The 27,649-nt window shown below is 56.6% G+C and overlaps 1 protein-coding gene across 4 annotated transcripts; it reads left to right on the top strand.

The window, feature by feature from the left end:
• On the top strand, positions 1-27,649 carry KLHL26 (kelch like family member 26). 4 transcript variants are annotated; one of them, XM_059918069.1, is made up of 3 exons: positions 1-100; positions 22,456-22,638; positions 24,831-27,649. In XM_059918069.1, exons 1-3 carry the CDS (start codon positions 24-26, stop codon positions 26,410-26,412), a joined length of 1,842 nt encoding a protein of 613 aa, XP_059774052.1. In that variant the 5' UTR covers positions 1-23; the 3' UTR covers positions 26,413-27,649. The 4 variants fall into 4 exon arrangements, with proteins under 4 accessions (XP_059774052.1, XP_059774054.1, XP_059774055.1 ...); XM_059918072.1 differs by having other exon boundaries at positions 17-100; positions 22,503-22,638; XM_059918070.1 differs by having other exon boundaries at positions 19-100; positions 22,238-22,638.

The following is a 27,649-nucleotide window of genomic DNA, read 5'->3' as shown; positions in this document are numbered from 1 at the left end:
CGCGCGGTGGCGGCGGTGGGAAGATGGCGGCGTCCGGTGGCGGTGGTGGCGCTGGTGGCGGCGGCTTCGGCGCGGGCCCGGGCCCTGAGCGCCCGAACAGGTGAGAACCAGCCCACAGGGTGGGCCTGCACCTGCCCCGGGCTGGAGTGACCTAAGGGGAGTCCTGGAGGAGCGGCCTGGGCAGACTCGAGGATTTTTACGGGGGCTGCGGACTTTAGGTGGCTATGGAGTACTGAGGGGACTGAGGGCTGTTCACGGGGCATCCGAAGGCGGGTTGGGGGCCCCAGGGCCTCCAGGCGTCTGCATGCGGCCCTAGGGGCCTGAGAGGGCTTTGAGGGGTGTGGAGATCTGAAGGGAAACCCAGGGGCTCCTGACTGTGATGTGGCCATGGGGGAACTGGAGATGCCAAGGGGTCTGGGAGGCAGGGAGGTCCTGAGCAGGGGCCATAGAAGGTCTTGAGGTTGTTGAGGCTGTCTGGGCTACTCTGAGGGGGGGCTGAGGGGAATTTGGAGGGCTGAGGCCCACGGCTTCTTGGAGGGTGCTGAAGGACCCTGAGGTTTCTAAAGGTGGTCCTGAGGACAGGCTGAGGGGACCTGGGAGGGGTGAGGACTGTAGAAGGTTGGGAGTAGGAGGCTCAAGTGAACCCAAGGGCCTGAAAGAGGCCTGAGGGACCTGGGAGAACCTGAGGGAGGGAGCTGAGGGGCCCTGGGGGTCCCAGTGAGTCCTGATTGGCAGGGAGAGGTCTTGGGGTCCCAGGGGTCCTGAGGGGCTAGAGTGGGTCTTGGGAAGCCTGAAGATGGTGAGAGAGCGCTGAAGGTTTAAAAAATACATGAGAACGGTCCGTCCTTGTGGCTCCTCCCTACGAGCCCCATGGAGTGTAAATCCCATTCACCCCCAGGGCAAAGAACTTGAAGCAAGGTCTTGCCCTCAGATCAAGGTGGAAGAATTCACCCCTTTTGGTCTGAGAGAGGCCCCCTTTCCCTTTGGACAAGTCCTGAGACTGGTTGTTTGAACCGAAGAATTGGCATAGCAATTGAAGGTATTTTTATGCATTGTTCTGGGTTCTCAGAGGGAAAGAACACCTGCCTTAGGATGTAAGACCTCCCTCCCTCTTCCCATTGCACAAGGCCAGAGTAGTCTAGACCCTCTCATCCCGGTCCCCCAGGACAGTCTGCTACCCTTGGCTGGCCAAGGAAGAAATTCGGACTTTTTCTTGCTGGTGAGCTTATGGGAGCAAATAATTTCCGTCAGCGTGATAAATGATGAAATGGTCAATACTCGTGTGCCTCAGAAAGGCCTGAGGGTCCGGGTGCATGAGTTGGGCTTTGGAGGCCTGTAGTGGGGAGCAAAGAGATCAGGGGATTTGGGAAGACATGCAGGGCGTAGAGTGGACAGGATTTGGTGACCAGTAGGAGGTGGCATGTAAGGGACAGTGAACCCTAGTCCCTGCTTTGAGCCCTGGCTACGGATAACCTGGGGCAAGAATGAGGTATAATTCGTTACATGCTATACAATTCACTCATTTTAGCTGAACAGTCCACTGAGTTTTTTGTTTTTTTGGCTGCACCGGGTCTTAGTTGTGGCACACAGGATCTTCGTTGCCGCATGCGGGATCTTTTAGTTGCAGCAGGTGGGCTTTTGCGGCATGCGGGATCTAGTTCCCTGACCAGGGATTGAACCCTGGCCCCCTGCATTGGGAGCATGGAGTCTTAACCACTGGACCACCAGGGAAGTCTCCTCACTGAGTTTTAATAAATTTATAGAGTTATGTACCCATTAACACAATCCAGGTTTTCAGAACGTGTCCATCACCACAATGAATTTCTTCAAGCCCGTTGCAGTCAACCCTTCTCCCACCCCTGGCCTCAGGCACACTCTGATCTGCTTTCGCTCTCTGTAGTTTTGTCTTTTTAGAAATTTTACATGAATGGAATCATATAATATGTGGCTTCTTGTGTCTGGCTTCTGTCCCTTAACAGAATATTTTTTAAGTTTCATCTGTGTTGTCACAAGTATCAGAAGTTCGTTCTTTTTCACTGCTGCCTACTATTCCATTATGTGGATGGACACAATTTGTTTATCCATTTACTGGTTGATGGACATTTGGGTTGTTTCCATTTTGACAATTGCAGATAAAGTTGCTGTGAACATCTGGGTATGCGTCTTTGTGTGGACATATACTTTCATCCTCTTGGGTAAATACCTAGGAGTGGAATGACTGGGTCCTATGGTAGGTGTAGGTTTAAGTTTTTTCTCTTTTTTTCAAATGAGAAAATGGATCTTTTATTTATTTGTACTTAAACTTATAAACCAGCCAGTCAAACTGGGACTATTATTATCATGATGTGGCAAAATACAAAACATCTTTCTACAAATACTAGAGTGATGAACAAATTAGGGGTTGTAATAAAACAGAGCAAAAGAGGCAGAGGAAATCAATGATGCACATTGTAGCGTAACCCTTCGCCTTAGCAATTGAGGTTCTTAACAAGCAGGGCCTCCGCATCCCAGAAAATATAAAAAATTGTTCATTGAATCTTTGTACTTTTGCTTCCTATTTTTTTTAAATAAATTTATTTACTTATTTATTTATTTTTGGCTGTGGTGGGTCTTTGTTGCTGCGTGCGGGCTTTCTCTAGTTCCAGCGAGCGGCGTCTACTCTTCATTCGGTGCACAGGCTTCTCATTGTGGTGGATTCTCTTTTTGAGGAGCACAGGCTCTAGGCACACGGGCTTCAGTAGCTGTGGCACGCGGGCTCAGTAGTTGTGGCTCGCAGGCTCTAGAGCGCAGGCTCAGTAGTTGTGGCGCACAGCCTTAGTTGCTTCATGGCATGTGGGATCTTCCCGGACCAGGGCTCGAACCCGTTTCCCCTGCATTGGCAGGCGGATTCTTAACCACTGCGCCACCAGGGAAGTCCCTACTCATCTACTTTCTGTCTCTATAAATTTACCTCTTTTTTTTTTTGGCCTCACCACGCAACTATGCAACGTATTAGTGGAAGCACAGAGTCCTAACCACTGGACCGCCAGGGAATTCCCTAAATTTACCTGTTTTATAAATAGAATCATACCATATGTGACCTTTAGTGTCTGGCTTCTTTCACTCCATATTAATATTTTCGAGGTTCATCCACAATGTAATGTGTGTCAGCACTTCATTTCTTTTTATGGCTACATAACATTCCATTGTGTGGACATACCACGTTTTCTTTATTAGTTCACCAGCTGAAGGACATTTAGGTTGGTTCTACCTTTTGGCTGTTTTGGATAATGCTCCTATAAACATGCATGTACAAGTTTTTGTCTGAACACCTGTGTTCAGTTCTTAGGGGTATATACCAGGAGCAGAATTGCTGGGTCCTATGGCTGTTGTGTGTCCTTGAACATGCAGTCACCACCCAACACTACTTGGTGTGTTTATTAGTGGAAATGCCTTGAGGGTAGAGAGCACGTCTGTCTCGTGTAGTCTTGGTCTTGTATGCCTGGAGCACAGGCAGCCCAGAGGAAAGAAGTGTTCAAGAAATGTGGCTGGGGGACTTCCCTGGTGTTCTGTCCAGTGGGTAAGACTCTGCGGTACCAATGCAGGGGCCCGGTTTTGATCCCTGGCTGGGGAACTAGATCCTGCATGCATGCCACAACTGAGTCCGCATGCCGCAGCTAAGAAGTCTGCATGCCGCAACTAAGAAGTCTACAAGCTGCAACTAAGACCTGGAGCAGCCAAAAAAAAAAAAAAAAAAAAAGGAAATATGGCTGGGAGGGAGGGATGGATGAATGAAGTGTGGAAAAGCTCTCTAGGGCTTGTAGTCTGGCTGGTAGGAAGTCCCTTCTAGGTGGTCAGGTCTGTCCCTTGCCTTCTCGGGGAGACTTGTGGGCCTGCCAGGGACCGGGGGGGAGGCTGGCCCTGTCTGAGGCTGGTTTGCCAGCCTTCCAGGTGGTGCCTGCATCTGCCTTTTTGTCCCATGAAGGGTTTTGTCATTTGGCCAGGGATGGGGGTGGTTCCTGTCTTCCCCTTGGCCCTTCCAACGGTCCCACAACTTGAAAAACTGTCCTTAGGAATGACTGCGTTCCCCCAGCCGCCCCCAGCATTATATAACTTGTTTGTTCCAACTTCACTTTTCTGCAACCAAGGGGGAAAAAAGAAAGAGAAAAGCTTATTCTCCTTCCTTCCTATCTCAAGGGATCAACAAAAAACCCGTTGCCTAGTAGAGATGGTCGTTAATGACCAAGCCGAACCTCTGGGATGGACAGAGCATGGCTGCCTTGGCTGGGCGCTTGCTGAGGGGAGGTGGGGTCCTAGCTGCAGGCTCACTCACACAAAAGAAACTTGTTCTGCAGCAGGCCCCCTCTCAGCTCCACCTCAGGCCCTTGAGGGGGTCCAGGCTCCTGGAGAGAGAGGAGGTTTACAGTGTGTTGTGAGGGGGTGGAGGAACTCTCCCAGGAATCGCACCTCCCCAGCTAAAATTCCATTGCTGTGAGGTACCTGGCCTGCCTAGTTCTGGAGGAACCTTCTCACCACGAAGTTTCTTCAGACATTGGGCCTTTGGCATCCTCTCTTCACCGCCCATCTTTCCTAAAGGTGTCTGGATGAGGCCCAGTCTCATTGATTCACACTGCTTCTTGGGGGGTGAGGCAGGAGTATCTGGGTGAGGGGCATGCCAGTCATAGGTGTTTCTCTGGGAAGTCGTGACTGGGACACAGTGTGAGTGGGTTTGGCACAGTTCAGCTGAGGCGTCTGCTTCTGGCTTGGTGGCCTTTGCTTGTTTAAACTTTCTTAACAAGCCCTCTCTGGCTGCACCCTAGGTTGTCTCCACTAATCCCTGAGGCTCTGGAAGAGTCCAGTCCCCCAACTCCTGCGTGAAAGACTGGGCAATGATTTGGCCTTCTGAGAAGTTTCTTGTTCCTTTGGCCTCATCCTCTCTTCAGCTGAGAGGGAGAGACAGGAATTTGACCCTTCAGAGACAGGAACTCAACTCCTCCTAGGAATTCTGGGAGATCTGGTGGCATCAGGCACCTCATCAGACCCACATGCTTGTTGCATGCCTTGGGCACATCTGCAACCCTCTGTGTGTTAGTCTTCATCCAGGAAGTGGGACCCCAGACCCACTGGGCAGGGTAGCTGGGAAGAAGCAAACTAGGGTGAGGGTATGCTCAGAGGGTGCCCAGCATGTTGCACACGTGTGTGTGTGAGTGTGGAAGTGGCAATGTTGCCCTGCGGTCCTGAAGCTGTTAGCATTCTGTCCGCTGTGCCTACGTGGACCAAGAAGGGATCATGGGGTGTTTGGCAGGTCTTGCTAATGAGCCAATGTGGCAGGTTGGGAAGAGAAAGTTGGTATCTTAGTCTGTTTGGGCTGCCATAACAGAATACCATAGACTGGGTGGCTTATAAACAGCAGAAATTTAGTTCTTGAAGTTCTGGAGGTTGAGAAGTCCAAAATCAAGGCACCGACAGATTTGGTGTCTGGAGAGGCCACTTCCTGGTTCACAGACACGGCCTCCTTGCTGAGTCCTCACATAGTGGAAGGGTCTAGGGAGCTCTCTGGGGTCTCTTTTATAAGGGCACTAATTCCATTCATGAGGGCCCCATCCTCATGACCTAATCACCTCCCAAAGGCCCTGCCCTCTAATACCATCACATTAGGGAATAGGTCTCAATGTGTGAATTTTGGGGGGATACAAGCATTCTGTGGTTGTCAGCTTGAGCAGTTCAGAGGATGGTAGTATCATTACTTGGTGGCCATGAGAGGGACAGTGCCAGGGCCAGTGGGAGAATGGAACATGTCAAGTCTGAGCTGCTTCTGCAGCATTGAGAGGACAGATGCTGCCATGTGAGCCTGGCACCTAGGAACAGAGTGTAGAGCATGAGCTGGTGGGTCTTGGCAGAGTATTGGGGTGGGGCAGTTGAGTCTGGGGTGAGCTGGAGAAAGTGCTGGGCAGAGGTGCTCGGGGCCTGGGTCACACAGCCCAGCTCCTCTGGGAGTGAGGCGCCCCATTCCTCACCTTCTCACCAGTAGGGTCCCTTGAGCTCACGATGTGAAATTGCTCTGAAAACTGCACGCTTCGCCCTGAATTGTGCAGCCTGATTGTCTCATAGCTGAACCACTTCCATCCAGTAGCTGCAACCCCCCGGGGATGGCCTTCTTGTCAGCCATAGTTATGGGGTAGAAAGGCTTTATTAGCCTCTGCTATCATTGCGCCATCTCTAGGGGGTAGATGTAGTGTGTCATCGCACTTTCCTTAACTGGTTATGTTTTATTGCCGATCCTCACGGGAGAGCTCAGAGGGGCCAGGTTGGAGGTTTGCGCCTGCCTCCCCCCAAGACACTTTAAAAGTGGGGCTTCTCTGCACTCCTGCCCTTTGGTCTTGGGGCATGTTTCAGACTTAGGGTTGAAGGCCCTGGAGAAGGGGGAGGAGGGAGGGTGACTTCTCGGCATCCCCAGCTCCTTCCTCTTGTGGATGGGACTCATTTGACACCTTTCTCTTCCCCTGGCGATTGTCGGTGGTCTCATGCCTCCTGTGTGCCTTGGTGCGCTTGGTGTTGGGCATATGGGGCCCCCGGACAGATGGGCCGTGCCTGTGTGGGACACTTATGTGCCAGCAAGTGAAACAACTGGGCCGTCATTTCCCCACGGTTGCCATAAAATGTCCCGAGGCTGCGTTGGAGGTTCCTGCCTTCTCTGGAAGGTTCTGAGAGTCTCCTTACAGATGAGGTTGAGCAGAGTCTAAAGGTTAGTGCCATCAGCTTGGGGGAAGGGAGTCTCGGGAGGTGGCCTGTTTTCTGGGTACAGGCAAGTGGCATGTGCAGGTTCTGGAGGGGGAGGAGCCTGGCTTTTTAGGGGTCCAGAGGGCAGAGAGGAGCTGGAAAGGGTGAGAGGGAGGAGTGGGGAGACTGGGGGCTGGTGCAGGGTTTGGGTGAGGGGGCACCTGGGTCAGATTCGTGTTTTGGAAGGATCCCTCTGGCAGGAGATGAGGGGCCCTGGGCTGAGGGTGGGGCGTGGAGATGGTGAGGTGGGCATGGGTTTGGGGAAGATTCAAGGTTGAACCTGTGTGACATGCTGACCCATGGTGGCAGCCAGGTTGGGAGTCACCAGCTCTCAGGTTTCTGCCGTGGACCAAAGAGTGAGTGCTGGTGGAGGACGCGTCAGGCAGGAGGATGAGGCCCCACTTGGCTTGAGAGGCTCTGCTGCCTGAGAGCATCCAGTGGGGACAGGGAGCAGACATGGACATCTGGCCTGGAGGGCTCAAGGTCCCCCTCTCTGTTCTGGAAAGTCCTCATGCCTCTCCTTGCTCGAGGGTCCCTGGTCTTCTAACAACCAGGACCTGGTCCTTCCCAGTTCGATTCCTGCCTCTCCTCTCTGACCTCCTTGAGAGCACTCACCACATGCACACTTATTTGCTCTCTCTTCCTTTAATCTATTGGCACACTGTGTTGCTTCCACCTTTGAGCCACATCCCCGTCCGGCCCCTTCTTCCACCTCCACCTCATCCTGGCTCTGAGCTGCCATTGACTCTTGCCCTCCTGGCTGCTGTCCCCCCACCTCCAGTTGGCGGGACCCTCCCAAGGCAGGCATCAGACCAGGCCGTCCCTTGCCTGACACCTGCCGGGGGCTTCCTCACTCTCAGAACAGTCTCAGAACAAAATTCACTTCTCCACATGATCCCCTTGTCCCCCACGGCGAGGCCCTGCCCGCCCACGGGCCCCCGTGCTTCCACAGCTCACATCTCCAACAGCAGGCTGGTGCCCCTCCTGGGCCTCGTGAGCTCACCCTCCCTCGGCTGGGGTGACCTGTCCCAGAGCTTTGCACAATTCCTGTGTTGCCTCCTTGGGGCCTGGCCACTCTGTCCACCATGACTCCCCCCATCTGCCCCTCTTCGTCCTCTGCCCCAGGCTCATGGTCCATTCTGTGTTCTTAAGGATCTGTGTCCCCTAGAATGTGTGCTCCCCGCAGGCAGGGCTTCACTGTGGAGGCTCTGATACAGTCTAGTGGATATTCTACATACAATCTACGATGGATTTGCAGGAGGAGCTGGCCTGACTGGGAGGCTTCTGGAACGGCCCTCCACGGCCAGCCGAGCAAGGGTCACTCTTCTTCTCCTGATTTTTGTTAATGGCAGGGTCCGGGTAGAGAAACAGAGACTCACAGGTGTGTTGTCAGTGAGTCAGCCCCGTTAGAGGGAAGCCAGTGAGCAGTACCCTTTTGCACGCGCTCCATTTAGTTCACGGACAGGATCTTAGCGCTGTGTTGGAGACGGGGAAAGGACCAGCCGCGCTCCCTGTCCAGCTGCCTGCCGGGGGAAGTGGGGGCTGGGGCCCGCTGGGTCCCCACCGGGCCGACCCACCCTCCTCCTGTGGTAGCCGCTCCGCAGCTGTGCAGACGGGCTCTTAACACTTGTTAACCCCGAGTCTCCAGTCCCTTCCTCCTCCCCGCCCCTTTCCCATTTCCCTTCAGAGAGGGCTGCTCAGGATTCACAGAACTCATCCCCCATGGCTATGAGAGCGTTTCCCTAACATTCCTTGGCGGAGTGGGTTTTGGGGCTCATCCAGCATGATTTCAGACCCCTCGCCGAGCAGCCCTGCTGCTGAGCTCTTCCCGCAGACCACCTCGCTGCACACTGAAAATACTGTGATTCGGGAGGAAGTAACCGGCACCTTTGGGGAATCGCAGACCTTTCCTATGAGGGAAGCAGCTTCCGGAATTGAACACGCTCAGCCTGGAGGAAATCTTGAGGGGTGGACCTTTGGGCTTTTAAAGGCCTCAAGGGGGGGGTCACCCGAGGAGGATCAAGGATCGAGGCTGAAGACGTTTTCTGACGCCACAACTGCGAAATTCCACAGGGGTCAAAGACAGGATCCTAGCAGGAGCCGGCTGGGCTGGGCTGGGCTGGGCTGGGCTGGGCTGGGCTGGGCTGGATATCCGGACAGCTCGCCTCTCAGAGGGATGTTAGAATTTGAAGCAGTCTGCTGGAGGAAGCAGGAGCAGGGAGACGTGATCACTCAGAATCTTCCATGACTGTAGCTGAGAGTGGGACATTCTCCCGAGGGAGGGTTTGGGGGGGGTGACAAAATGCCGGTGAAGCAACAGTCATGTAGGGGAGCCCCGCTGCAGACCCCCGAGGCAGCCTCAACTTGGAAAACTTCCAGGACTATAGTTAAAGTCATAACTGTGTGCTGGCTTGGTGAAGTCTGGTTGATCCTAGGAGGGCTTCTCTTGCTCTCTCTCTTTTTTCCCCACCTCTGTCGTGCAAGGGGTAATGGCAACCCGTGGGCCGTAAGGCAGGGAGACTGGGAACACACAAATGTTTATGCTCCACGTGAGTCACTTGCAGAAACTCTGGGTGGTGTTTTCCTTGCCGAGGCTGATGGCATTGGGCTGCCCTGCAGCTCCAGCCTTAGGCGTGCTTCCAGTATTTTAGCATTTAGAGTTGCTGAACTTTCACAGTAGGGGGCATGGGTAGCTTGCTGACCTTTCACAGGCAGACGGCTGGGCTGTCTCTTTACGGGCAGGCGGGGCTCGGGCTGGGTCTGGTCATCACCCACTCGCCTGCAGATCAACCAGTGAGGCTTCCTCGTCCGCATTCCCAGGGTAGGAAGCCAGTGTGCATTGCAGGGAGAGGTGGTAGCTGGAGAAGTATTAACTCCACAGTGGTTTTTTGAGAGGCTCATCCAGAATTCGAGCCCCGGATCGGAGGCTTCTGACATTGAAGGCCCCTTTTGGTTACGAGAGCCAGAAACTCAACTCGACTCACTGCCTTCAGTTAAAAAATAAAAGTTCATCGTTCACATAAAAAATAAGTTCAGGGAGAATTCCAGTTTTTAAATTCATTAAATTCAGAGCTCAGATGATTCCTCTGGAACCTGTGACTCCCGTCTCTTAGCTCTTGGCTGGGCAAGGTAACCTCACCTTGCTCCCCATCATCCCAGCAACCCTAAGGGGAAGGGAAGCTTCCATCCTGGTGGCTCCAGCAAAAGTCCCAGGGAAGGTTTTGGTTGGATCGAATGGGTCACACTCCCTATCCTGGGATCAATCAGCATGGCTGGGGGCCTAGGAGGCTCTGGTTGGCCAGGCTGGGTTATGAATTCTCCCTTTTCAGCCCAGGGGTGGGTCTCCTGATCCTTACCACTGGGGCTGAGAGTGAAGGAGGTTCCCTGAGGAAAACAGGGGGCCCTTAACAGAAGAAGGAAGGGATGTTGGCACCCCCTAAAATGAAGTTATTCATGAGAGGCCCCTTTTGATGCCTAAGTTTGTGCTGCTGTTGGAAGGTCCTTGCTGAGCCATACCCATACTGTGTCTGCCTGCATATGGCCTAGCACCACTGGGCATGAGCGCATGCCATTTGGTGGAACTGTCCCTTTCAGAACCTCAATACCTGCCCTGCCAGGGGAGGCAGCTGGGCTGGGTCCCGAAATGCTGGCATTTGCAATGCTGGATTCTCAACAGGGTTTCCGAGTGGTGTTCTGGGGCCATGCAGTCATGTGCCTACTTGCCTAATTTGTAGAGTGAAGGGGTTTTGCTCATTCAAGTGGCCCCATCTCCAAGCTCAGTGCAGCAGGGATAATGTGGGGGGATGGGCTCTTACTGGGATCAGCCTCTTGTCAGTGGGTGGGAACAAAACAGGCGAAGCTTCACCCTGAGACCTGCTTATTAGTCGCCCTTGCTGCCCCTGGCATTGGGGCCCTGGCTGGGCTTTGAGGGGTCACGGAGGCTGTGGGGAACCCTGGCTGGGCCATGAGGGCAAGGGAGGTCATGGGGGAGACCTTCTACTTCGAGAAGGCTTGGAAGGGAAAGTGATGGAGGAGCGTGGAAGAGCTAGTGGGCTTGAGAGTGCAGCATAGGGAGGAGGGGTGGAGGTGGGGGGCAGAAGGAGTTGGCCCTTCAACCTGGGGAATAGCATGAGTAAAGTGTGGAGGCCAGACATCCCAGAGAGGAGCCTGCCAAGGGCTTCCTGGTTCAGCCCAGTCAGAGGATAACATACCTAGTCCCAGGACTTGGACCAGGAGGTTGTGTGGAGCGGGTAACAGAGCAGATATATGCAGCAGATACCTGCAACAAGCAGAGATATGAGTCAGGCCCCAGCCACTGCTGCCACCTAGCAGCCATCCACCTGCCACCTCACCCATCCTATCCATCCATCCATCCATCCTTCCATCCTTCCATCCGTCTGTCCATCTACCCATCCTTCCATCCACCCACTCTTCCATCCAACCATCCATCCGTCTGTCCCATCTGTCTATTCATCTATTCATCTACCCTATCACCCATTGTCCATCCATCCATCCATCATCCATCTACCCATCTATCCATCCATTCATCCACCCACCCACTCAGCCATCCAGCCATTTAATCAACAAGTGTGACTGAGCTCTGAGTACATGCTGGGCATGGTGCCAGGTGCTGGAACACAGCAGGAGACAGAACCCACCCTGCCCTGCTTGGTGAGGCTCCTGTTGCAGCTTCGAGGAGACAGGTTGGAAACAGACGGATGGTTTACCAGGTGGAGCGATGGGCAGGCAAGACAAATAGAGCTGGGTTGGGGTCGGAGAGGTGTGGAGGCCTGGGTGGGGCTTTCCCACTGTGACCTGGCAGAATGGGGTTACCTCCCTCATAACGGGGGGTTAGTGGGATAGTCCACACCCTTGCCCTGGCTGCCACTGAGGAGCCACATCCTGCCCTACTTGCTGTCCAGCTCCACGTCCACCTCCTGGCTTGGCCTTCCTGGTGAGTGGTCTCAGCTCTCCCAGCCTCAGTCTCCCCGTCTGCATCATGGAGGTGATCAGGGGGCCCATCCACCTGGGGCTACAGAGAGGCTGACACTGGCCAGTCCTCTTACATGCTGTGTGGCCTTGGGTGGATGCCTGAACCTCTCTGTGCCTCAATGTCCCTATCTGTAAAATGGTGACGATAGTGGTATACCCCTCTCCAGGCTGCCCACTGAGAGGCGAGCTGGGAACCAGGTTGGCACTGCCCCGGGCCCACAGTCTTGCATGGAGTGGGTGCTCGCTTGCCAGGGTGGGGAGAGGTGGGGGTAGGTGGAGGCAGAGAGCTTGCTGATGATGAGGGAAGGAGGGTCTGGGTGTCCCCCTTCTGTCTTCCTAGACTTGAGAAGTTTCTGGAGTTGGCAGGTCTGGGACTGGGGAAGTGCTGCCTACAGGGTCCTCTTGTCCATCAGCAGTGGCCAGATCCTCACGCATCCTGGGCTCCCTGGGGCACCAGTCAGAGGCTGTGGTGAGGGCAGAGAGCCTGGGCAAGAGGTCACGGCTGGGCTTCAGGGGCACTGGGCTCACTGTGGTCCCTGAAGAGCAAGACTGTCGGAGAGCCACAGGTGGCTTAGGCAGGAGAGTGATGGACTTTGATGTCATTGTTGCCTTCTGCTTGTGGGAGGGTGGGCCATACCTGTAGAGTTCTTGGCTGTAACCCAGTGAGTATTGCGGGAGTGGGGAAATTCACACGGTTTGTCCCTGTCTCAGAAGGGCGGGATGACGGAGCTGACCGGGTGGTTCCACTTGCCTTGAGTGGAACCAGCACTGAGCGAGGCTGTCCGGCACCAGGCTCTGTGTGCGCAGGATCCCAGCCAGGCTTTGGGGATGGCTGGTGGGGTCTCATTGTGAGGCTGGTGACTTGTGGGGCCAGGCACACCCCTGCCTCTACTCCCAGCCCCTAGGAATTTGCTCCTGTCACCTCTCTGGGTCCTTGGGAGGAGTCATGATGGTTCTTTTGAGGTGGACGTGGGTTCTAGATCCTGTCTGCCTTCCCTACCACCCTCTGGACCCTGAGCCTCCCTGGCTGTCACGTGGGGGTTCTCAGGAGCCACCAGTCCCGGGTGCCGGCAGGTTGCATGGTTCCCTCCCGCCGGTAATCCCCAGCACCCAGCACCGCCTCTCTTCTGTCACCCTGTCACTGCACTGCAGGCACAGACAGGCAGGAGCCAAGGACATACGTGTGGGGGGTGACCCTGCCTGGTGATGCCCTGAAGATGAGGTGGGCAAGTGTGGCCTGGCGCCCCTTTGCAGGGCTCAGGGAGAGCGTCTCTGTGGGCGACGTGCTCCCAGGGTGGGCTCACAGTGGGCCCTAGATGTGTCCACGGCCCAGCTCTTGGAGGAGGCAGAGCAGGTGGGAAGGAGTGGATGAGGCTCTGCCCCTGCCTGGCGGCCTGGCTCACCTGGCCTCCCATGGGGTGCGCAGATCCACCTTGGCACTGGGCATCCTGATTTAAATTATCGCAGAAGATGTAGGAAGTAACCAGTATGATGACCAGGAGGGAGAAATGAAACAATTCAGCTGATGCTGTGGGAAGAGCCCAGGCTCAGGGGCACATGGGATCTGGGGCCCTGGCCAGATTTTCTTCTCTCTCTCTCTCTCTCTCTCTCTCTCTCTGGGTCTCTGTCCCTTCTCTATGGGTCTCTGTGCCCCCCAGTCTCTCTCAGTGGTTTGGCCTCCAGGCCTGCTGGGACCCTGCTCTGAGGACCTTCATCTGCTCCTGGGTTCCACACTTGTCCACACAGGAGCCCTGCTCTTTCATCTGCTCCCCAGAGCGCCCAGGGATCAAGCCCTGTGAGAGGACTGCAGGCATCTCAGAAGGAGCTGCCCCTTACCGTGGGGCTGCGGCTGTCTGGGGGTGAGGAGGGCGGAGCCGGCCTGGGGTGAGCAGCCCCAGGAGAGAGCGTGCTGACGTGAGCATGGGGGCTGCTGGCCAGCCGGAGCATTTGAGGGCTACTGCCAGGTGCCAAAACATGGTGACTCCATCCTTTGGGCTGGGAGCACAGTACCCAGAGCTGTGAAATACTGTGGTAACCACAGCAACAGTGGCTTGGGGTGTCTGCCTTTGTGGGACATCTGGGACCTTGGCTCAGACGCACCTTTGATCCATGGAGCTGCGTGCCTGGAAGGCAGAGCAGTGGCCTTGGCAGAGTCAGCAGGCTGTAGTAGAGCGGGAAGTGGGAGCCAGTACTGGAGCTGCCTGCAGCCATGGGGTGGGGGCCATGCTGGGCCTCAGTTTCTCCATCTTTTTTTTTAATAAATCTATTTATTTATTTATTTTTGGCTGCCTTGGGTCATCGTTGCTGTGTAGCCTTTCTCTAGTTGTGGTGAGCAGGGGCTACTCTTCATTGTGGCGTGTGGGCTTCTCATTGTGGTGGCTTCTCTTGTTGCGGAGCATAGGGCTCTAGGCATGCGGGCTTCAGTAGTTGTGTCACTCAGGCTCTAGAGCGCAGGCTCAGTAGTTGTGGCACACGGGCTTAGTTGCTGCGCGGCACGTGGGATCTTCCCGGACCAGGGAATCGAACCCATGTCCCCTGCATTGGCAGGTGGATTCTTAACCACTGCACCACCAGGCAAGTCCAGTTTCTCCATCTTGAAGGGGACACTTGCTGCACTGACCTCCTGGGCTGGCCAGGGATTCATGAAGTTCTTTGTGAAGGGCTGTGCCCAGCATGTGCTCTGTCAGTGAGCCTGCTTTGTGAAGGGTCTGAGGCGGGCAGGAAGGGGAAGCCAGAGAAGCTTCCAGTGTGGCTGGAGAGGAGGCAGTGGTTGGTGGTGTGGGAAATAGGACAGAGAGGTGACCAGCGGGCTGCCGGCACTTCTCCATCTGCAGCCAGAGAGCCCCATCCCCATCCCCCAACCTCTGTTCCCCCCCCCCCGCCCCGGGTCTCTGTCCCCCTCTCTCTGGGTCTCTGTCCCCCTCTCTCTGGGTCTCTGTCCCCCCTCTCTGGGTCTCTTTCTCTCTCTCTGGGTCTCTCTCCCCCTCTCTGGGTCTCTGTCTCCCTTTGTCCCCCCTTGTGTCTTCCCTGCTGATGCACCCAGGACCCTAAGGCGGAGTGGCCTGGAGCTCCCTGGTACTGCATCAGCCGGGGTGTGAGCCAACCAGCTGCGCTGCGCTGCTGTGCTCCATCGAGCCACATGGACAATAAAACCAAAATTGGCTTTGAAAGTGGAAGTGCTCTCTGTTTTGAGGGGAAGTGAGGGAATTTGCATGTCAGAACAGTATGTTAAAGGGGCAATACCGTCAGAGTCTGTTCTGGCCTGAGTTTTGGGCTCCATGTGGGGGTGGGAAAGGAGTTTACAAAACCCCAAAGAAATGTTTCCATGAAATTCTTTCTTGGTCTTGCCTTTTCCCATTTTTTTTTTTTGGACATTCCAGTGAAAAGAACTTTCCGGGGCTTCATATCTCTCCTGTGGGCTTGGGAAACCGACAGTGGAGACCAGGGCCAGCAGCCGGGCGAGGGCAGGAGGAGGGGAGCACCCACCCCGCCAAGTGCTGCTCCCAAGGCAGCCCCTACCGCCGTCGTGGGGCCCTGTCACTGTTGGTGTGGCTCTCCACCTCCTGTGGTTGTCCCTCACTAGGCCATCCTGCCTTGGGTCCCCCCAAAGCAGGCCCTGAGGCAAGGACTCTAGCCCCTGGTGTATTTGGGGGGTGACCCCATGAAGGATGGGGGGCAGGAAGGAGTCCCCACAGGGGGCGCCAGCAAGGATCCAGCGACAGCATGGGCAATGGGCTCAGCAGGCTGGGGACGCCTGGAGGTTGTGGGGATCCTGCCACAGGTGGGCATATACCCCACCTAGTCCCACTGGCTGTCAGCCCCTGTGCAGGGACATCCAGAGGGAGGCAACAGCTGTGTCCCCGTGTCCAGCACGGGACTGCACATGGCTGGGGATGCCTGATGACAGTGCTAGAGAGACACAGCGCGGAGGTTGGGGTCAGGACAGCGGGGGGCACATGGTCAGAGGCCAGGTCCAGGCTGAGGGTGCAGCTGGGGAGGCAGTGAGTGGCCTCCAGAGACGCCCTGACCCGGCTGCTGACGCATTGGCTCCGATGACTCAGCGCGGGTGACCGTGGCTTGGGTGGCCGTCTGGAGACTCGGACTAGCTCAAGGGCTGCCGCTGCTGCCTTCCTGGGGGCCCGGGGCCCCGCCTTGCCAGCCGCCCCCTGTCTGGGCCGGCCTGAGTAATGGGTCCTTCCCTTAGTCATCGGTCCCAGGCCCCAGCCCTCCCTCTTCCTCCTGCCCACCTCCGCCCAGCCAAGCCTGCTTCTCTGTCTAGGCTGGGGACTCTGGCCCTTGCCGGCTTCCTCCCTCCTTCCTTGAGTTCCCCAGAGGCTGTGAGGTGTGTGTGGGGTAGTGGTGGGGGCTTCAGAGACAGTTGTCCCACTGGTGAGATGGGAGGAGGAAACCAGCCTTGTGAGGTGCCGTGAGCCTTGCTGGAGGCACGAGGAGGAGCGCCTGGGACAGGATGAGGCATGTGCAGAAAGGGGCCGTTTCCTACCCCCTTGGTGCAACTTGGGCTCCACACCCTGTAAGCAGAAGTGCTATGGGCTTTGTAGGGGTTCCTGGGCCGGGTGTCCTAACTCCTGCAGAGGAGCGTTTTAATGCTTAGAGTATGCACGGCCTCCGTGCTCGGCTGGAGGGCAGCCCTTTGTACCCCCTTAAAGGGTGTTTAGCTTGTTTCCCATCTTCAGCCCCCAGAAATGGTATTTGGTAAATATCCTCACACATCTCTCAACTTGCACATGTGAGTACATCTCAGGTAAATCCCAAAAGTAGACTTGCTAGGTCAAGGATGTGAGCCTTTAGAATTTTGCTAGGTCTGCCAAACTGCCTGCCTGGGAGTTGTCCCTCTTTGCACTCCTGCTGGGAATGGACAAGAGCGTCTGCTGCCAGATGGCCCACCCCATGACTCTGCCCACCTGAGGGGTGAAGCCAGTCCTTTGGCAAGCACACTTCCCTTATCATGAGCGAGGCTGAGTCTTAGGTCTCTCCAGCCAGCTGTGCTTCCTTTCCTAGGAACCATCAGCCCACATCCTTCTGTGACATTGCTGGCTTTGTATTGATTTCTTGGTGCTCTTTATATATGGAGGACCACAGTAAATATATGTCCAGGGACCAAGCAGCCCCAGGATGAAGTTGCCTCTGGTGTGAGATCTTTCTTCTGGTGAAAACATGCATAGGCACGCCATTCCCCAGAGCTCAGAGGAAGCACAGGAAATCCTCCCAGCTTGCCTCACACTCTCAGAGGAACTTCTAAGAAAAAACTGAGGCCAGCTAAAAGCAAAATGTCAAAGGCTGGGTTGGGGGAGTATACAAAATCTGTGAGGTGAGGTGTCCACAGAGAGGCCAGCTAGGCTCACTTGACACCTGCCGTGGGCTGGTGCTCTGTGGGTGGTTCCAAGCTTCAAGTTCCCAAGCACTTGGCCCCATTCAAAGGCATACGAGTGGCTTGTATGGTTGGTGGCAGGATGTAGCCCCCCACTGGGCCTTGCCAGCCCAAAGTGAAGCTGGGGGAAGTGGGTCTGTGGTCCCTCATTTCCCAGGAGGTGATGGGGGCCGGGGAGCCTCATGGCAGCTCTGTGATGTCTGCTCCTCCCTTCCCCTCCCCACCTTTTTAAAAAATTTTGGCAGCGCTGCACAGCATGTGGGATCTTAGTTCCCAACCAGGGATCGAACCCATGCCCCCTGCAGTGGAAGCGTGGAGTCTTAACCACTGGACCACCAGGGCAGTCCTGCCTGCCCCATTTGAGAGCTGAGAAAATGAAGACCCAGAGGACCGGGCAACGTGCCTTAGTCACACAGCTGGCAGATAGCAGGGCAGCCTCGGAATCCTGCCCTCTGCTCCTCACACCAGGTGCCGGAGCCTGGAGCAGCAAGGGCCGTGGTGCAGTCCAGGCAGTCTTTCCGGAGTGGGTCTGGCCAAGATTCACCTCCCAGGCTTTGGGTCCCGGCCCAACCCTCCAGACACTCTGCTCAGGGCCAGGATCCAGGCTTGGATGACTCTAGGGGATCCTGGTGATGCAAGTGGCACACAGGTGCTGTCTGCATGTCACCTCCTCACACCCCGCAGCCCCTGCTGTGCTGAGTGGCATCTGTGGAGAGCAGCGCTGCCATCCCCGGGGCTACCCAGACTGGCCAAGTCTACGTCTGTGTCTGCATCTTAACACGGTCCCTGGTTTGAGACACACCTCTTCTCTGCCCCCTGGTCCTGGGAGGGAGGTTCCAAGGGGTCACACCAGCCGTCCCTGATCCCAGGCCACTGTGCTGCACAGGGAAGGTGGAGCACCTGGCCCCAGGCAGGAGGGGGCCCATCTTGGGAGGGGAGGTGGCTCTGCACAGGGACGGCCGTTCGTGGGAGTCGGGCCTTAGGGCCAACACCCAGGATGCAGCCAAGCCCTCTGCTCCCAGGCTGGGTGTCACTGTCTAACCTCAGGGGTGGCAGAGCTGGGAGGAGAAGCCGGGGACACCCCCACTTTTTCTGGCCTCTGCACCTCTCTGCTCCCAGCTCCTGTCTCCTCCCCCCGAGACATTCACAGCTTCGATGTGAAGCCAGTTCTGGATGATGTGACCGCTTTGGGTCCCCATTTCCCGGACTGTGTGCCTGACGAGGGCAGGTCTGCTCTGTCTCATTCATGCTGTGTCCTCCCACCCATGAGAAACAGACAAGGGGCTGACAAAAAAGCCCATGAGGAGAGTGGGGGAGGGGGGGATGGATCTGAGCACCTCAAGGGTCCTTGGAGGCTCATGTGAGATGTGGCTTTGGCTCGGCGGTCCAGAGGCCCGTCACAGGGTGTCGCCGAGAGGACACAGCAAGACCCTGTCCCTGGAGATGTCCTGGCAGGGCCTGTATGGCTGAGGGCAGCCCTGGCCAGTGGGTGGGTACAGTTTGAGACCTTCTGAATCCTGAGGGTCCAATGACATTCTCTTCGTGATCTTCAGAACATGGGTCAGGTGGGGTTCTTGGGAAACCAAAAGAGCAGAGACTCGGATCCGAGCAGTGACCCAGTCAGGAAGGATGGGCTGGATGCAGCAGCACTGGCTGCTTCCTGCCTGGGAGAGGAGGGGGGCGTGTGAGGTGGGCATCCCCTCCACCTGGTGGGGAGAGGCGACTCGGCCAAGCTAGAGACTCAGGGTCCTCCTGGGTCCCTTTCCTTCCCTCCCTCCACGGTCTGCACACCCAGCCTCCGGGACAAACCCAGGATCTGGCTACCGACACCACTGGCGTCCCAGTATCACCAGCTCAGATGACCACAGCGCTGGGCTCTGAATCACATGTGTTCCTGACTCCCAGAGACAGGATGGTTTTCCGCTAAGCACAGGTGGTGTCCCCCTGCCACGTCCCCTGTCCCCCCGCCATGTCCCCACACCTTTGGAACCCTGAGCATCTCGCAGGCCTGCAGGCAGTGCCCAGGGCCCTGCAGCCCCTCTGCCCATTGGATGGTTTACCCCTTTTCCCGAGGCTCTGCAGAAGGGCCGCTGAGGTGGGTGGCCTGTGCCAGTCGGGGACCTCCTGTCAGCAGCGACTGTGTGTCTTGTGCCCGACGTCAGCTCTTTTACCCCTGGTTGTGTTTTGGGAGCCGGTGGGCAGTAGGAGTCGAGGAGCCTTCTTTCTCTTCCTGCTTTCTTGGAAAGACCAGTGCCCACATTCCTGGCCCTCATTTGTGGGCAGGCATTAGTCCCAGGAATGGGAAAGCAAGTTCCAGAGAGCCGGAGGCCATGGGGAGAGAGCAGAGGGCTGGGGAGGATGGCCTTTGCCTGGGGTGGGGTGGGGGCTGAGAGAGTCCTGGGAAGGCTCTTGACCCCATGGAGGCTGATGGGCATTGCCCCCTTCTGTTGTGTTTGGAGGAGGAAGTGATATATTAGGGGCTCCTAAACTCATTTATCGATGCATTTCTTTTTTTTTTTAAATTTTTAAAATTAATTAATTAATTAATTTATGGCTGTGTTGGGTCTTCGTTTCTGTGCGAGGGCTTTCTCTAGTTGTGGCAAGCGGCGGCCACTCTTCATCGTGGTGCGCGGGCCTCTCACTATCGTGGCCTCTCTTGTTGCGGAGCACAGGCCTCTCTTGTTGCGGAGCACAGGCTCCAGGCGCGCAGGCTCAGTAATTGTGGCTCACGGGCCTAGTTGCTCCGCAGCATGTGGGATCCTCCCAGACCAGGGCTCGAACCCGTGTCCCCTGCATTGGCAGGCGGATTCTCAACCACTGCGCCACCAGGGAAGCCCTATCGATGCATGTCTACAAAAGTTTTCCGAGATGAAACAGCAAAGGGGACGGGCTGGGGAGGGGGTAGGGGATGAGGGGAAGCGAGTGGGGGTGATAGGGGCTGGGCCACAGAGGACCTTGTATGCTGTGAGGCCCTGGAGGTCATGGCAGGGTTTTGCCCAGGACCTGAGAAGGCTCAGATGTCCTTGAGTTTTGCTTTGTTTTTGAGGTGAAAGTCATATAACATAAAATTCACCATTTTAAAGTATATAATTCAGTGGCATTTAGTGCTTTTACAATGTCGTGCAACTATCATCTCTGTTTAGTTCCAGAACGTTTTCATCACCCCAAAGGGAATCCTGTACCCTCAGGCGGTCACTCCACATACCCACTCCCCCAGCCCCTGGCAACCACTAATCTGCTTTCTGTCTCTGTGGATTTCTGGACATTTCATATAAATGGAATCATGCAACACGTGGCCTTTCGTGTCTGGCGGCTTTCACTAAGCCTGGTGTCTTCAAGTTTCTTCCATGTTGTAGCATGACTCAGCTTCATTCTTTTTTTATGACTGAGTAATATTCCATTGTATGCATACACCATGTTTTGTTTATCCATTCATCCACTGATGGGCATTTGGGTTATTTCCACCCCTCTCCTTTTCAAAACTTTATTTTTATTCCAAGGCAACCTTTGCTTTGTGCATCCTCATTTTGAGGTGCAGGAATCTGTTTTACTTATCACATCCCCAGCTAACTGCCCCTGTAGGTAAATCCATCTTAGGGCAGTTATTCTTGGTTTTACGGCTTCCTTACATTGGTGACAGGAAGATCCCATGCAACCTGCTGTTTCCTGGACCCGGGTTCAGTCCTCCTGTGTCCTCTTACAGCTCTGGGGCTGCGGACAAACTGCTCAGCGTGTCCCTGAAAGGTAGGACTGACAGGCGTTTCCCCTTGACTGGGTGTCCACCGAGTGCAGCCAGAGCGAAATTCTTCTGTAAACGGCCAGGGTGACTTTATGGTCGTGTGGCTGCCCTCCCCTGGGGTACAGGGCACAAGAGGCATGCTGGCTGGTGTCAGAGTGGCTAGACCTTGAAGGTCAGCACCTGCTGGAGGTGGCTCTCCCTCTCCCACGGTGAGAAGCTGGCCCGTGGCACCCCCAACCCCGGGGCTTAGTGCCACCCGGGAGGCTGCAGGTTTCGAGTTCCTCCTTCAGACTTGTGCTGGAGCTCTGTGCTGGCAACTAATCCCACCCTGCCTCCTGCAGGGGAGAGAAGAGGGGCTTACTCGTGGGGATGGCTCACTGGGGCACAGGGGACAGTGAGGTGACATGGAGAGTCCTATACCTTAAAATGAGCACTCAGTAGGCACAGGTCATTTTATTTTTTATTATTTATTTATTTATTTTTGGCTGTGTTGGGTCTTCGTTGCTGTGCGCGGGCTTTCTCTAGTTGTGGCGAGCAGGGGCTACTCTTCGTTGTGGTGCGCGGGCTTCTCATTGCGGTGGCTTCTCTTGTTGCGGAGCATGGGCTCTAGGCATGCAGGCTTCAGTATTGTGGCTCGTGGGCTCTAGAGCGCGGGCTCAGTAGTTGTGGCACATGGGCTTAGTTGCTCCTTGGCATGTGGGATCGTCCCGGACCAGAGCTCAAACCTGCATCGGCAGGCAGATTCCTAACGTCCCCAAATCCAGAATAAAAATAGAAGCGGCCCACGAGCCGCAATACTGCACCACCAGGGAAGCCCCGGCACAGGTCATTTTAGAATGAAAGCTAATGAAATAAATTTTTAAAGAGGAGAAGGTTGGAAGCAACCCAAAGGTTCATAGATGGGTGAACAGATAAAGGAATTATGGTGTGTCCACACAGGGGAATATTACTCGGCTAGAAAAAGGAATGAAGCGTTGACACACGCTACAACATGTATGAAACTTGAAGGCATCAGGCTGAGTGAAAGAAGCCAGATACAAAAGACCGCATGTTGCATGATTCCATTTACATGAAACATCAAAACAGGCAAATCCATAGTTACAGGAAGCAGATTAGTGGTTGCCAGGGGCTGGGGGAGGGGGATTGGGGGGGTGACTGGTAATGGGTATGGGTCTTCTTTCACAGTGCTGAAATGTTCTGGAACTAGATAGAGGTGATGGTTGCATAACATTGTGAGTGGATTTTATGCCACTGAATTGTACAGTTTAAAATGATGAATGTTATGTGAATCTCATCTCAAATACAAAAAAAAGGGATGCGGGAGCCTCTGCAGGTCCTGCATCAAACCCATTTCACAGGTGGCAAATGGAGGCTGGAGAGGCGCATCCACTGCCACGGCCAGTCAGTGGGCAGGTGGAAGACACCATTGGGACCCAGGCCTGGTTTCCACTTCTCTGGGGCTGGTTCTGGCAGTTTTGCCTCCACCCGGGGCAGCTTCAGAGCCCTGCCAAGCCTGCCCAGGGACCAGACGGCCCTGAGGCCTGTGAGCCACCTGCCCACCTCTGCTCTCCCGCAGCATGGCCGACAAGAACGGGGCCCTCAAGTGTACCTTCTCGGCCCCAGGCCACAGCACTAGCCTCCTGCAGGGCCTCGCTGCCCTCCGCGCCCAGGGCCAACTCCTGGATGTCGTGCTCACCATCAACCGAGAGACCTTTCACGCGCACAAGGTGGTCCTGGCCGCCTGCAGCGACTACTTCAGGTGAGCGTGGGCCCCCAGGGGCAGGGTGGAGGGTGCCGCCCTTCTAAGAGGGAAGATCTCAGGGCTGGGCATCTAGACGGGGATGGCTCTGAGGGAAAATGGCTGGGGTTAGCCCATCTTTGGGTTTGGAGAGAAGTCCAGTAAACCTGCAGGTTTTTCCAGGTTTGCTACTTATTCACACTTGTGGGGGACACTGAGCAGACAAGCAGAGCATGCCTGGGGGACAGAGGTGGGTGCCCGATTAGCAGCTTCTGCCCTGCCAAGGTGGCCAGGGCTCCATCAGGTTTTCATTCTAAGTCTTTATTTGATGCCTGCATGTGCCAGGCGCTGTTCTAGGCCTTGGGGATTTAGCAGGGATAAGACAGGCATGAGCTCTGCCCACATGGCACCTGTGCTCAGGCTGAGGGATGGGAGGGACACCTGCTCGGCAGCCCTTGTGTGTGCCAGGCTCTGTCCAAGGCCCCACGTGATGAGTGAGGCCTTGCTGGGTGTACCGGTCTCTCTACCCTGAAGGCCCTTTCCTGAAAGCTCCTTCCCTGTGCCTGGCTGAGCAGGGGAGCGAGGGCCCCACGGAGCAGGGCTGGGGGCCATTCTCATCAGCTGGGGGCTGTCACAGGCTGGGGACAGTCTCCCTCATTCCCTTAGTGACCAGCTGGCAAGCTTCCTCCTGACACCAGAGAGAGCTGGGGTGCCACCCTGGGGGTGGTTCTTCAGCCCCACTTTGCCAGGGGTGGCCGAAGCGTTCCCACCTGCCACCCCAGGTGCCCGTCTCGGGCTGCATGTTCCTCGCAGCTGGGGTGCCTTGCCTGGTGCGCCCCCTGGCTGCCCGCCCCACGGGCTCAGAGGGGCCATTCTGGGGAGTTGGAGCAGCCAAGCCATCTGGGGCGCCGCTTCTATTTTTGTTCTGGATTTGGGGACGGGCGGGCTGGCCCAGCCAGAACTGCCCTTTAAAGGCTCCTCTGTGCTGGCACTGCAGTTGGTGAGGCCTTAAAAGGCAATGCTCCCTCCCGTCACCGTCACCGTGATTGCTTCTGCCTTCGATGGGCTGACGGGACTCGCGGGGACAAGAAGGGGCAGGGTCCAGGGGGCTGGTAGAGCACTGCGGTGGAGGGTTGGGCGGTTGTTAGTGGCCCCACGGCAGCACCAAGTTCAGCTGTCCCTCCTCTGGGGCCTGAGCTGGGCCCACTGGGTGTGCGACTAGGGGACGGGCATCTGTCGGGCAATGTCGGGAAGTTCTTTCCCCTCAGACGGCTGTCACAGATGTGTGCTGATGGTAGTTATAGTTATGATGAAATGCCAGCTTGCCCCAAGCTGGAGCACATGCTATCTTCTAGAACCTGCCATGAACCCTGAGCAGGCACTGGGGTTCTCACCCCTCTTCCTGGTGGGGGGCCCTCAAAGGCCATGGGGAGCTGTGACCCAGGGCCTACGTCTCTCAGCAGCGCTCACGTTAGCGCTGCTTCTCAGAGCAGGATAGCAGGCTGACAGAGCTGGGGTTACTTGCTGCTGGGGGGCAGGTCTCACGATGGGCTGGTGTTCCTTTGGGCCATTCTCAGGGGGCTTTCCTGACCACGTAGGCCTCTGGAGATGGCAGGGGCCCTAGCACAGCCCCCTGATTGGGCACTCTGACCTGGGCACCCTCACCCCTCCCCAACCCATGTGACAGTGACCCAGGCTGGGGAAGGTGGAGCCAGCTGCCCACGTGAGGGGCTGGGCTCTGTGAACTACAGTGCCTAGTGCCCTTGGGGGTCCCTGCCTTGTCTCCTGAACTTGCCACCGGCGTGGTCGTCCAGGGCTGGGTGTTAAGGTGGGGCTGGAGACCTGTCCCCAGAGCCAGAGCCAAAGCCAAGGTTTGGTCTTCTCTTGCACAGCCGCACCAGCCCCGCAGCGAGCAGCCCCTGGTCCCCGCCCTTTGAGCCGGCTGGGCCCCAGCACCGCACACCTCTGGGTGAGGCCAGGCAGGGCTCCACCTAGGGGGGCAGAGTGGGGAGTTGCTGCTTGTAGGAAGACGCATGGCTAGGGGTGGATTAAAAATCTTTCTTTTCCTTTTTGCCTGTCTTTAATGAGCATCCGGCCTGCTTTCCCCTGGCCAGCCGTGCCCTGCTCGCAGTGTCCCGGGGCCAGGCCATGCTCGGGCAGCCACAGTGCCCCTTGGCTGCCCCGAGCCCACATGCTGTGTTTCTGACCTTCAGGGCCATGTTCACGGGCGGCATGAGGGAGACGAGCCAGGACGTTATTGAGCTGAAGGGCGTGTCGGCCCGCGGCCTGCGGCACATCATCGACTTCGCCTACAGTGCCGAGGTGACACTGGACCTGGACTGCGTGCAGGACGTGCTGGGTGCAGCCGTGTTCCTGCAGATGCTGCCCGTGGTGGAGCTGTGTGAGGAGTTCCTCAAGGCCGCCATGAGCGTGGAGACCTGCCTCAACATCGGCCACATGGCCACCACCTTCAGCCTGGCCTCGCTCAAGGAATCGGTGGACACCTTCACCTTCCGGCACTTCCTGCAGATTGCTGAGGAGGAGGACTTCCTGCACCTGCCACTGGAGCGCCTCGTCTTCTTCCTGAAGAGCAACCGGCTGCAGAGCTGCGCCGAGATTGACCTGTTCCGTGTGGCCGTCCGCTGGCTGCAGCACGACCCCGCCCGGCGGCTGCGCGCCAGCCACGTGCTCTGCCACATCCGCTTCCCGCTCATGCGGTCCTCAGACCTGGTGGACAGCGTGCAGACGCTGGACATCATGGTGGAGGACGTGCTGTGCCGCCAGTACCTGCTGGAGGCCTTCAACTACCAGGTGCTCCCCTTCCGGCAGCATGAGATGCAGTCGCCACGCACAGCCGTGCGCTCGGACGTGCCCTCGCTGGTTGCCTTTGGCGGCACGCCCTACACCGACAGTGACCGCTCGGTCAGCAGCAAGGTGTACCAGCTGCCCGAGCCGGGGGCCCGCCACTTCCGTGAGCTGACGGAGATGGAAGTGGGCTGCAGCCACACGTGCGTGGCCGTGCTGGACAACTTCGTGTATGTGGCCGGGGGTCAGCACCTGCAGTACCGCAGTGGCGAGGGCGCCGTGGACTCCTGCTACCGCTACGACCCCCACCTGAACCGCTGGCTGCGCCTGCAGGCCATGCAGGAGAGCCGAATCCAGTTCCAGTTGAACGTGCTGTGCGGCATGGTATACGCCACGGGCGGCCGCAACCGGGCCGGCAGCCTGGCCTCAGTTGAGAGGTACTGCCCGCGGCGCAACGAGTGGGGCTATGCCTGCTCACTGAAGCGCCGCACATGGGGCCATGCGGGTGCCTCGTCTGGGGGCCGCCTCTACATCTCGGGCGGCTATGGCATTTCGGTGGAGGACAAGAAGGCCCTGCATTGCTACGACCCCGAGACCGACCAGTGGGAGTTCAAGGCTCCCATGAGCGAGCCCCGAGTGCTCCACGCCATGGTGGGCGCCGGTGGCCGCATCTACGCCCTTGGCGGCCGCATGGACCACGTTGACCGCTGCTTCGACGTGCTGGCCGTGGAGTACTACGTGCCCGAGACGGACCAGTGGACCAGCGTGAGCCCCATGCGGGCCGGACAGTCAGAGGCCGGCTGCTGCCTGCTGGACAGGAAGATCTACATCGTTGGAGGCTACAACTGGCGTCTCAACAATGTGACAGGCATCGTGCAGGTGTACAACACTGAGACGGACGAGTGGGAGCGCGACCTGCACTTCCCGGAGTCCTTTGCGGGCATCGCCTGTGCCCCTGTCCTGCTGCCCCGGGCCAGGACCAGGAGGTAGCTCCCCGGACCCCGGTTCCTGGCCTGGCCGCCTGCTGTTTCTGCGAGGGGCTTGGCGGGTGCACGTCTGGGCGGGGAACTTCGAATCCCCACCCCCGCGGGCTGCTCTTGCATAAGGCACCCTCCTCACCCCCCTTCCTTCCTGAAGCAGATTCTGGCTCTGTGCCCGGTGGGGGAGGCTGCCAGCAACAAGGCTGATGTGGCAGCAAACTCACACCCAAGGCGGTTTCCTCACCCACCTTGAGTTCTCGCTGGATGGCTGGCGGGCGGGAATCGGGGTCTCCTTTGGGGCATTGTGGTGTGGCTTTGCCCCACTTCTCTCCCCTCCCCCTGCCCAGAGGTCTGAGATATTCAGATGCAAACTCGTTCACAGTTGATCCCCAAATTCCCCCCAACCCCCATGAGTTGCATGTGTCCTTTTTTAAATAAACACACCCCAAATCTCTGTAACATACGGACCTCCAGGAGCAGGAGAAGCGGCTGGCAAGTACCTGGCTTGGGTTGGCCAGAAGGGCACGTTTCCGCCTCCCCAAGAAGCCTGAGCTGCTGGGCAGGAGGGAGCCGGCACTCATTTCCATTCCTGGCCTGGGTCTTAGCACCTTCACGGTGTTCTATCATCTGCTTTCAGGAGGAAGAAAAACACAGCCAGCTCCCAGAGACGGTCCTTACGGGCATCAGGCCTTCCCCTTTGGCCCTGGGTGATGTGTGGGGCCTTAGTAAGCACGGGCTGGCTCTCCTCCTCCCTGTCCCTGTCCCTGTCCCGTGAATGAAAGGGGACGCCTGCTTCAGAATCTCACAGTGCGTCTGCTTTCCACAGGCCTGTCCCGTGCTTTTTATTTCTCCCCCTCTTTCCAGCCCTCTGCTCCCCCCAACCCTGTGTTCAGGTTGACATGCCGCAGGGCCTGTGCCCACCCTGCGTGGGAAGTCAGGCGGGCTGTGAGGCCTCTGCCTTCAAGGGCTTTGCGGCATCTCCAGCCACATTTGTTTTGTTGTCTAAACCTCAAAACCATTTTTTTTGTTGTTGTTCTCTTTTGCTTTTTTTTTAAGAGGCCAGCACCACTGTCTTATAAATGAGATTTGTCCCCTCGGGGCAACTTAAAGTGTCTCTTCTGCTGCTAATGGACGATTGATGTCGTGTCTCTGTGACCCACTCGCCATGTAAAGAATTAACCTCATACCTTAGCAGACGTCGTCTCCTAATATTTTCCTTTTATTTAATAAAAATGTTATGGTAAAAA

The sequence above is a fragment of the Balaenoptera ricei genome, chromosome 3, assembly GCF_028023285.1.
Source record: "Balaenoptera ricei isolate mBalRic1 chromosome 3, mBalRic1.hap2, whole genome shotgun sequence".
Classification (NCBI taxonomy): domain Eukaryota; kingdom Metazoa; phylum Chordata; class Mammalia; order Artiodactyla; family Balaenopteridae; genus Balaenoptera; species Balaenoptera ricei.
Note: the sequence above shows the minus strand (reverse complement) of the source record. Positions and strands in the feature narration are given on the sequence as shown.